The sequence below is a fragment of the Nicotiana tomentosiformis genome, chromosome 8 (genome assembly GCF_000390325.3).
Source record: "Nicotiana tomentosiformis chromosome 8, ASM39032v3, whole genome shotgun sequence".
Classification (NCBI taxonomy): Eukaryota; Viridiplantae; Streptophyta; class Magnoliopsida; order Solanales; family Solanaceae; genus Nicotiana; species Nicotiana tomentosiformis.
The window spans coordinates 65,247,098-65,257,425 of NC_090819.1; the positions used below are offsets into that span (position 1 = coordinate 65,247,098).

The 10,328-nt window shown below is 33.5% G+C and overlaps 1 protein-coding gene across 7 annotated transcripts; it reads right to left on the minus strand.

Moving 5' to 3' along the window:
- Positions 1–901: 901 nt before the first annotated feature.
- LOC117279062 (uncharacterized) lies at positions 902–5,140 on the minus strand. 7 transcript variants are annotated; one of them, XM_070182402.1, is made up of 5 exons: positions 4,968–5,139; positions 4,336–4,404; positions 2,296–2,544; positions 1,643–1,764; positions 902–1,562 (listed from the first exon to the last, which is right to left on the minus strand). In XM_070182402.1, the coding sequence occupies exons 1-4, from the start codon at positions 4,981–4,983 to the stop codon at positions 1,676–1,678; spliced, it is 423 nt and encodes a 140-aa protein (XP_070038503.1). In that variant the 5' UTR covers positions 4,984–5,139; the 3' UTR covers positions 902–1,562; positions 1,643–1,675. The 7 variants fall into 7 exon arrangements, 4 of the variants coding, with proteins under 4 accessions (XP_070038503.1, XP_070038505.1, XP_070038504.1 ...); XM_070182404.1 differs by having other exon boundaries at positions 1,643–1,761; positions 4,968–5,138; XR_011410377.1 differs by having other exon boundaries at positions 1,643–2,544; positions 4,968–5,138.
- Positions 5,141–10,328: the final 5,188 nt, after the last annotated feature.

The following is a 10,328-nucleotide window of genomic DNA, read 5'->3' on the forward strand; positions in this document are numbered from 1 at the left end:
TGTTTATCCTAAGTCTCAATTGTCTGGCCAGCTCCCAAGAGGTTTAGACAAATGCAAAGAGCTTGTATATTTAGCCTTAAAATGTTGAGCCATTTTCTTTCTTTGCCCCTTTTGGTTAATGTTGACAATAAAGGTTGCTACAATCATTAGTCAAAACGCCTTGTAATGTCGTATTCTACAGGAAACTTGCCTAGACAAATGTGGAACTTGACAAAACTTGAAGATCTGTTTCTTGGATGGAATAACTTAACAGGTACTTATCAAGCATTTGGCTCTCTGTCTAAACATATTCTTGTTTAACAGCTTTGATAGGTTAAACTGAGATTTTTTTAAGCTTCAACGTCTATTACTGAAAAGTGTTACATTAACTCCTCACCTCGTGGCATCAGAGATCTTTGAAATCAATTAATAGAAAATATTTATATCTCAAGTGTTAGTAGAAATAAATGTTAGTACAACTCTTTGTTCTTCAGTTTCAAACAATAACAAGAACAACTGCGTCAACCCCATGTTATTTTGGATCGATTATATGAATCCTCAATGTTCATGTCGCTCCATTTAGACCTATCCCAATCAAGTATCCAATCATTCATGTTTTCTTATAGTGGAATTTCTCACACGTACACTTTCTACTGTCATTTAGATATTTAATAAGATTAAAAGCCTGCTAGTGAACATTGAACTAAGTAAACATACAAACATAAGTAAGCCTTAATCCCGACAAGCTGGTATCGCCTATATTGATCTTTATCTTCCATTCTGCTCTCGTCTACGCTAAGTCTAAACGGAATCCAATAGATACTAGTTCTTTTGCATTATGTTTACCCTATATCAGGTATTTCATGGTTCGCTTTTGGTATATAAGCAACAGAGATAAAAATATAGGAACACGGTTAAAGTATAGATTATAGAATGAATCTAATTTCATATTGACCTTCAATAGAATGTTGAAACAGTTACAAAGGGTTGTTCCCTTCAGGATTTGGAGATAAACGTATAATGCATAAAACTTTATCTAGCTAGCAGTTAAGTGATAGGAGTACTACTTCACAGTATTGGAATTTTTAGTGTATAATCACACAATTTACATAAATTTTACAGGACATATACCAAGTGAAATTGATAACCTATCAGCACTTCAAAGATTAAGTCTCCGACGGAACAATTTGGTGGGAATTCTTCCACCATCTATTGGAAATTTGTCGAATCTAGAGATGATAGACCTAGGTGAGAACAGTTTACAGGGTGACATTCCTCGGGAATTTGAACATCTTGTAAATCTGAAAGAAGTGTATCTTGGCTCAAACCGATTATCAGGTGAAGTTCCAAGGTCTATTTACAACATTTCTGGACTAGAAAAGATTGCATTTGTAGCAAATGAGCTTTCAGGAATACTTCCCTCAAACATAGGCCATAGCCTTCCAAATCTTGAAGGCCTTTATCTTGGGAGAAATCAGTTCAATGGGCTGATTCCTAGCTCCATCGTGAATTCCACCAAGCTTATCCAACTTGATCTTGGCCGCAATCTGTTTACTGGGCATGTACCCATGAATCTTGGAAATCTACAACAGCTTCAATTCATCAGCTTGCAAATAAACCAATTGACAAACGATCCTTCTATGCGCGAGTTAAGTTTTCTTACCTCTCTATCCAACTGCAAGTATCTGAAGACTGTTCAAATAGGAGGCAACAAATTCAATGCAAGTCTTCCAAAATTCCTAGGCTCAGGCAACTGGTCCTTTTCCCTTGAAAATTTCATTGCTGCTAATAATGGTATCACAGGAAAAATACCAACTAACTTCAGTAACTTGAGGAACCTGGAGTGGTTAAGCTTGGGGTATAATAAGCTTATCGGTACGATTCCACCAGATTTGGGGAACTTGAGGAAATTGCAAATGTTGAAACTGGACAATAATAATATAGATGGAATTATACCAATTAGCATGTGTAACTTGGAGAACTTGTTTCTAATTAGCTTGAGCCAAAATCAGCTTTCAGGGGAAGTACCGAGTTGCTTTGGAAATCTTTCTTCTTTAAGAAACCTCTACTTAGATTCTAATGCGCTAATTTCCAGTATTCCATCAACTTTTTGGAGGAATAAAGATATTTCAGTTGTCAATTTGTCCTCCAATTTTCTAAATGGATCTCTTGCACTAGAAATGGGAAACTCAAGGAGTTTGCAGATATTACATTTATCTGGTAATCAGTTCTCTGGTCAAATTCCAAGCACAATTGGACAACTTCAAAATTTGGTTATCCTTTCATTGTCAATGAATATGTTAGATAGTCCTATACCTGAATCGTTTGAAGATTTGGTTTCATTGGAATACGTGGATCTATCCAGCAACAAGCTATCCGGCATGATTCCCAAGTCCTTGAGGAATCTTGAACATCTCATGTATTTCAATGTCTCGTACAATGGGCTCATGGGTGAAATTCCAGATGGAGGGCCATTCGTAAACTTTACAGCTGAATCATTCATGGGTAACCCAGCACTATGTGGAGCATCCCGGTTCCATGTGATGCAATGCAGAGACAGTAGCCCTAAAAGACCAAAAACAAGGAGGGTTGTAACTTTTGTTCTTGCATCAGTTGCCTCAGGAGTTGTAATGACCACCATTTTCATTGTTTGGTTACTGAAATGCCGAAAAAGGAGTAGGGGACTTCCTCTAGTTGATACATTTGGTCAAGTACATAGGAGGATTTCTTACCATGATATTGCTCAAGGGACAAACAACTTTGATGAAGCAAACTTGATTGGGAGGGGGAGCCTTGGATTGGTGTACAAAGGGACACTTGCAGATGGAAAGGTTGTGGCAATCAAGGTATTCAATGCAGAAATGCAACATGCATTCAGAAGTTTTGATGTGGAGTGCCAAGTTCTACGAAGCATTCGACATAGGAACCTTGTTAAGGTGATAAGTAGTTGTGCGAATTTTGATTATAAAGTGTTGGTGCTAGAGTACATGCCCAATGAAAACCTTGATCGTTGGCTTCACTCTCCCGACAAATTTTTGGATTTAACTCAAAGATTAAAGGTGATGGTTGATGTGGCTTCTGCCATGGAGTATTTACATGGAGGTCATTTGTTCGTAGTCGTCCATTGTGATTTGAAACCGAGTAATATACTTTTGGATGGAGATATGGTGGCAAAAGTGAGTGACTTTGGGATATCCAAACTTCTAACAGCTGAGACGCTAATAGCACATACCAAAACCTTGGGTACTATTGGCTACATGGCACCAGGTAAATGTTACTACCAAGTTAATTTGGGTAAATTTTAAACGACGTTAATTATTTTCATTAATGTGATTACATGAAATTTTTTGCAGAGTATGGTTCAGAAGGCAAAATCTCAACCAAGGGAGATGTTTATAGCTTTGGTATTCTGTTAATGGAGACTTTTACAAGAAAGAGCCCTGTGGATGATCTATTTGTTGGAGACTTCACCTTGAAAAGATGGATATGCCAATCATTACCAAACCGAATGGTGGATGTAGTGGACATCAATTTATTTTCACTGGACGAAGAAAATTTTATGTCGAAAGAGAGATGCTTCAAATCAATCATGGAATTAGCTCTTGAATGCACAAATGACTTGCCTGAAGAGAGAATTAGTATGGAAGATGTTAATGTTCGACTCAAGAAGATCCTAACTCGATTTCTGCAAAATGTAGTGACAAACTAAAGGGTAGTGCTGTAGTCTATTTCTTGACAGGCAAATTGAAAATATTTGATAGAACTTTAAGAGATTGAAAATCTTTCACTTCAATTGTTTCAGAAAATTTGTTTTGTGTTTATTTTTCTTTATGTGTGAAGTTCTTTATGTACGTATCAGCTTTCTTCTTTTCCTTTTTTTCTTCTTCCTAGCATCAATCTACAACTTCTTGATAACATGTATGTTCATACATGATTATGTTTCTCTTTGAAACCGAGAAATCCCCCGAGGATAATGGGGCACGACTCGAAACTCGGTGGATAATGGACCCGCTTCTATATCTTTCTCCACACAAATACTACTAGGATTTTTGTGAGCGGTAGGTTTCGAACCATTTCTGTGCACCTAACCCACCATATATGATTATATTTTTTAATGACGACAAATCGATATTGTTCACAGAAATTCGAAAGTTTATTCATCTGTAATCAGTAAGAGATCTTGTTAACTGATACCCTTGGATAAATTATCAGTACATTGGGTGGCTTGAAACTACTTACCACACAATATACAAGATATTGCAATTTCATTAACACTAGCATATTTTATGAAATATTAGCTGATAGAAGCAGCAGTAATGCTAAAGGAACATATCAATTAATACACAAAACACTTACACTTCTTTATGTGAGGTGCATAGATGAAGCATTTGCCAAAAAAGTGTATTAGATGTCCATCATTTGCCACTGCAAGGATTAAAGAAGGAAGGAAACAGTAAGATTACCTAGGAACCAAAACTGTTTTGGACAAATGAATAAATAGAAATTAAGAAAAGAAGCATATCACTTGAGAACTTCACTACAATTTGACAACTTAACATCAAGGGCCTAGCCCTGATCAGCAAATATGGAGTTCATGATCGGGAGTTAAACCATGAGCACGCCTCAAACATATACAAACTAACCAATATAAGTTCAGAGAACTGGAAACAACAGAATGATTTTTGTACTACAACTGAGAGAAACATCTGAGAAACCAGACAGATTTGCTGAGATACCTACAGTACAGACGAATCCCGCTGGAAACGTAACTAGGTCAATCAAATACTGACGAATCGCGCTGGAAATGTATTTAAAGCACAAAAAGAGTGCCCTAAATCTAATTACACTCTTGATCATACAAAATAGTATTGCATTAAACAAATCTTAGAATCTTAACCAGAATTATACAGAGGATTGCGGTGATTTGAAAGCGTAAAACCAGAAAAGCGACTGGTTGAAACATAATAACGCCAGGATCAAGATCTTACTAGTTTCTTCTTCCATAATTTTCTTTCTTTATCTGATTCAATTGGATCGGATGTCTCTGTATCTTCCGCTCTCTTGACACCCTTGCTCTCTCTCTCACACACACTCTCAGGTTACCGCGTTCGTTGACTAAACAAGTCGTAAATGGGAAAAGCTCCAAACAATTTTGATCTCTCTCTCTCTCCGGGATTATAGTAGATTTTGACCAATATTGTCTCTTATTTTTATTTTTTATTTAGGGTAGGTCTATTTTGGTCCATCAAATATAGTCATGAGCATATTTAGTCCCTTAAGTATACTAAAATGGAGCATCTTTAGTCTCACCGACATAATATGTTCAAAAACTAATGATGTTACACAACTCTGATTCGTGAAGCAAATCTTCTGCTCTGAAGCGAAACGTTTCCTCTCCTTTTATTGGATAACGCAAATTATCACTTTAATTCCTCATTTTTAGATAATGTCTTCTAAAATTTTGACCTTAAAATATCTCTTTCTGTGCAAGTTTTCAATAAAAAAAATGACATTTTATAGCCGCTGTAAAAATAATAGCCTAAAATGACGTCCCTTTTCTATTAGAGAGACAAGTACTTAGTACTATTGATAATTTTCTTGAGTGTTATTTATTTATCTTTTATTTTTTAACTAATTTAAAATATAAATATCATATCTATATCCCCCTCTTTTCGTACATTTCTTTCTACTGTAATACTTATTTGATTAGTTTTCAAATTTTATAGTTTATTAAAAATTGAAATAATCTAATATTCTTTTACTAAATTATAATTTTGAATTCATCAAAAGTATAAAGAGATGCATATATATATTATGCTTATCTTAGGTATAATATCCTAATAGTATCTTTATAATTTTGTATTTATCATTTAAATTGAAAGTTTCTTTATTTTTTTATTTTGTTTTATTATTTTAAAATAATTCTAAAACTCCAACTTAATTTGAATGGATAATTTTTATTATATATTTTCATTTTATTTTAGCTAATTTTATATATATATTTTTTAATATATTTGTAAAACTTGAACTTGAAACTACTCCCCAACTTGATGAGTAGTTTTCTTTTCCGTTTTTTATTATATATATTTTCATTTTTTTATTATAGCTAATTTTCTTTTCTTTTTATTTTGCTTTTTATTTTTATTTTAAAATATTTGTAAAATTCCAACTTAAAACTACTTCCCAATTTGAATGGGCAGTTTCTTTTCCTTTTTTTTTTATTATAGCTAATTATAAGATATCTTTATTTATTAATTTAAATAGAGTAATCAATTAATTCAAAATTTAAAATTCAAAGATTTTTTAGTTAGATTGGGAGTAACCAAAACTATTCCCCAACTTGAATAGGTAGTTTTTTTTGTTTTTATTTTTTAATATTTTCGTTTTTACTGTAGCTAATTTAATTTTTTCTTATTTTTTGTTTTTTAATTTTAAAATAATTTTAAAACTCCAACTTGAAACTACTCCCCAGTTTGAATGCCACTTGAAAAATATTTTGTCTTAACAATGCCACTTGACTTTTTGTATTTATCATTTGAATTGAAAGTTTTTTTATTTCTTTATTTTTGTTTTTTTATTTTAAAATAATTTTAAAACTCCAACTTGAAACTACTCCCCAATTTGAATGGGAATTTTTTTATTTATATATTTCCATTTTTTATTATAACTAATTTTACTTTTTCATTTGTTTTTTAATTTTAATATATTTTTAAAACTCCAACTTGAAACTACTCCCCAATTTGAATGGGTAATATTTTTCAATTTTTATTATAGCTAATTATAATATATCTATATTTATTAATTCAAATAGAGTAACTAATTAATTTAAAATTTAAAATTCAAAAGATTTTTTAGTTAGAAAGGTAGTTTATTTTGTCTTACAACTCCAACTTGAAACTACTCCCAAATTTAAATTTGTAATTTTTTATTTTTTTCAATTTCGTTTTTTATTTAAAATAATTTTAAAACACCAAGTTTGTTGGAGCTTTGTCCTAAAAATATATATTTGGCGTCTCATGGTTATACCACTTGACATCATATAATTATTTACTTATCTTTTTGTGTGTACGTATATATATATATATATATATATATATATATATATATATATATATATATAAAGACTACTCCCCAGTTTGAATGAGTAGTTATTTTTTTTATATTTGCGTTTTTTTATTATAGCTAATTATAAGATATCTATATTTATTAATTCAAATAGAGTAACCAATTAATTCAAAATTTAAAAAGTTTTTTTATAGTTAAAAAGGTAGTTTATTTTGTCTTAATAATGCCACTTGGCTTTTGTGGTTATGCCACTTGTCTTAATAATGTACTTTTGCCTCTCCTTTTATTATATATATAAATATATAGATATAGATTTATATAATGTAATATGTTTTTACTAAATTATAATTTTGAATTCATCAAAAGTATAAAGAGATATATATATATATATATATATATAATATATATATATATATATATATATATATATATATATATATATATATATATATATATATATATATATCTTATGTAAAAAGGTAGTTAACCTGCGCTGGTGTGTCTATGGCAGGGGCGAGAGGCTGAGGTAGCGGTCAAGGTAGAGGGCGAGGTCGCCCAAGGAAGATACCGGTCATCAATTTTGGAAGTACAGTTGGGAATCATAGCGCAGATCCAAGGAAAAATGAAGAAGATGTGCCAATATCCCCTCATGCACAAAGGGGATCTAAAGAAGGGAATCAAGGAGAGACTTCAAATGGAGGCATGCAGGAGACTCAAATGAGTTCAGAAGCAGCAGTGAAAGGAACAAATCTAGAATCGGAAGCAACAAAGGAAATTAGTGTCACTCCAAAAGCACAAACCAATGAAATAGTAATTCCAGTAGAGGCGAGGAAGGAGCAACCAAAGACGGAGGATAATCCAGCGTGGGTGAATCTATTTGCTAAGAATAGAGCGGCAGAAAATGGTATGGCACTAACATATATCCCACCACAAACTGTCAATGGTCAAATAATTGTGCAATTGGATAGGGAAGAGGTTGACAGAGAAACTGAGAAGTGGAGAGGGGCTTTAATAGCTTATGTAATTGGGGATTTGTCGGGATATAATGTCATGAAGAGATACATAGAGATAAATTGGAACGCTATCCCAGAACAAGGTCTGTTTATGCATGAGGATGGATATTATATCATCAAGTTTAAAACGAGGGAAGACATGCAGGCTATTTTATTTTCTGGGCCATATACAATCAATAATAGACCTATTATCCTTAAGCAATGGACAACAGATTTGATTTTGAGAAGGAATTCCCTACAGAAATTTCTTTATGGATCAGATTTCCTAAACTTCTATTGAATTGCTGGGGGGTTAATTCACTAAGTAGGATTGCCAGTTCAATTGGATCTCCTATATATGCTGATGAATGTACTGCAAAATAGTTAAGAGTCTCTTATGCAAGGATGTTATTCAAAGTTGATGTGACCAAACCTCTACTAGATGAAATAACTGTGGAGGATCCAAATGGGAGAGCCTTCTTGCTACCAATCATTTATGATTGGAAACCAAAGTTTTGTGATAAATGCCAAGTTATTGGACATAAGTGTCAGCAAGAAGGGAGAAGACAGGAGCAGCAGTATAGGGTACCAATGAATGAAAAAAGAGGGCCAAAGAAGATTGTACAACAGTGGATCACTAAAGAGAAAGGCAAAGCAAAGCAACAAATAGATGAGGAAGTTATGCCAGAGCAAAACCAAGTCATTCACCATCAAGTGGAAACAAATGCAGGGCAAGGTTCAGGGGAGGTGAAGAACACTATGCAAGTGCAACAAAAATATAAAACACCAATTGCTACAAACAAGAGTAAAGATGTGGAAAGAGCAAGTCCAAAGTTAAATGATATCAGTTTTTCAGTACTTGGTTCAGTACCAGTGAGGAATGAGTTTCAAATTTTGAGTAAAGAGGTGAAAGGGGCTCAAACTGAACCTCCTGATATAGGAGGTAAAACAAAGAGATCAGTATGACTAGGCTTGTGTGGAACATAAGGGGACTGAATAAGAGGTATAAGCAGAAGGAAGTAAAGAAAATTTTGAAAACAAAAAAAAAATAGGAATAGCTGTTATCGTAGAAACAAGGGTTAAAGAGAATAAGGCTGAAATTATTAGTAAAAATATAGCTCCAAGATGGGATAGATTATATAACTATTCAGCTACTAGTAATGGTCGAATATGGGTACTATGGGACACCAACAAATATCAGGTTACTAAGCTAGTTGAAGGTGCTCAAATGATGCATTGTGAAGTAAGAAGGCTTGCCACACAGATTGATTGTTATGATCACTATCATCTATGGATTCAACACTATTGAGCAAAGAAAGGAGCTATGGGAAGATTTGAAAATACTAGCTCAAGGCATTACAAAACCTTAGATAGTGATAGGGGATTTTAATGCAATAATGTGCTCAATGGATAGAGTACATGGGAATCCAGTCTATCAAGCTGACATTCAAGATTTTGTTGATTGTATTCAAAGAAACAAAATCTGAGTGAACTGCTACGGAGAGGAGACTACTATACATGGACTAACAAACAACAAGTGGAAGACAAAATTTTAAGTAGAATTGACAGAGCTTTTGGGAACTGAGTGGATGATGAAATGTGGTAATATAGTAATGGAGCCAGGAATATCAGACCATGCTCCAATGTTACTTGCACTGGGAGATGACCAGCTGAGCATCAAATGTCCATTTAGATTCTTCAATGTATTGGCAGAACATAACGATTTTGAACATATGGTTGAAGACACTTGGAAGCAAATAAAAGACCCTTGGCTCATAAGGGGAATATGGAAGAAATGGAAAGCACTTAAGCCCAGACTAAAGTAGCTAAAAAATAGTGAATTCAGAAATGTAACTCAGAAGATAGAAGATACAAGAAATGAGCTTATGACAATTCAGAGTCAGCTGCAGCAGAATTATAATGAGATCATGCAGGAACAAGAAAGGAGTGCATTATAGAAACTAGAGAAATGATCAATGGTTGAAGAAAGCATTATGAAGTAGAAAGCAAGAGCTAAATGGATACAGCTGGGGGATGCAAACACAAAGTACTTCTCAGTTGTAATGAAGGATAGGAACCACAGGAAACCGATAAAAGAATTGACAACTTTGGAGGGAAGAAAGATTAATCAACTAGGAGAGATTAAAGAAGAGGCCATTAGATTCTATAAGAGCCTAATGGGAACAACTGAAAGGAACCTTCCAGCAGTAAACATAATGGTAATGAAGAAGGGACCAACACTGAGTCAAGAACAAAGACAGTTATTATGTGCAGAAGCCACAAAGCAAGAAG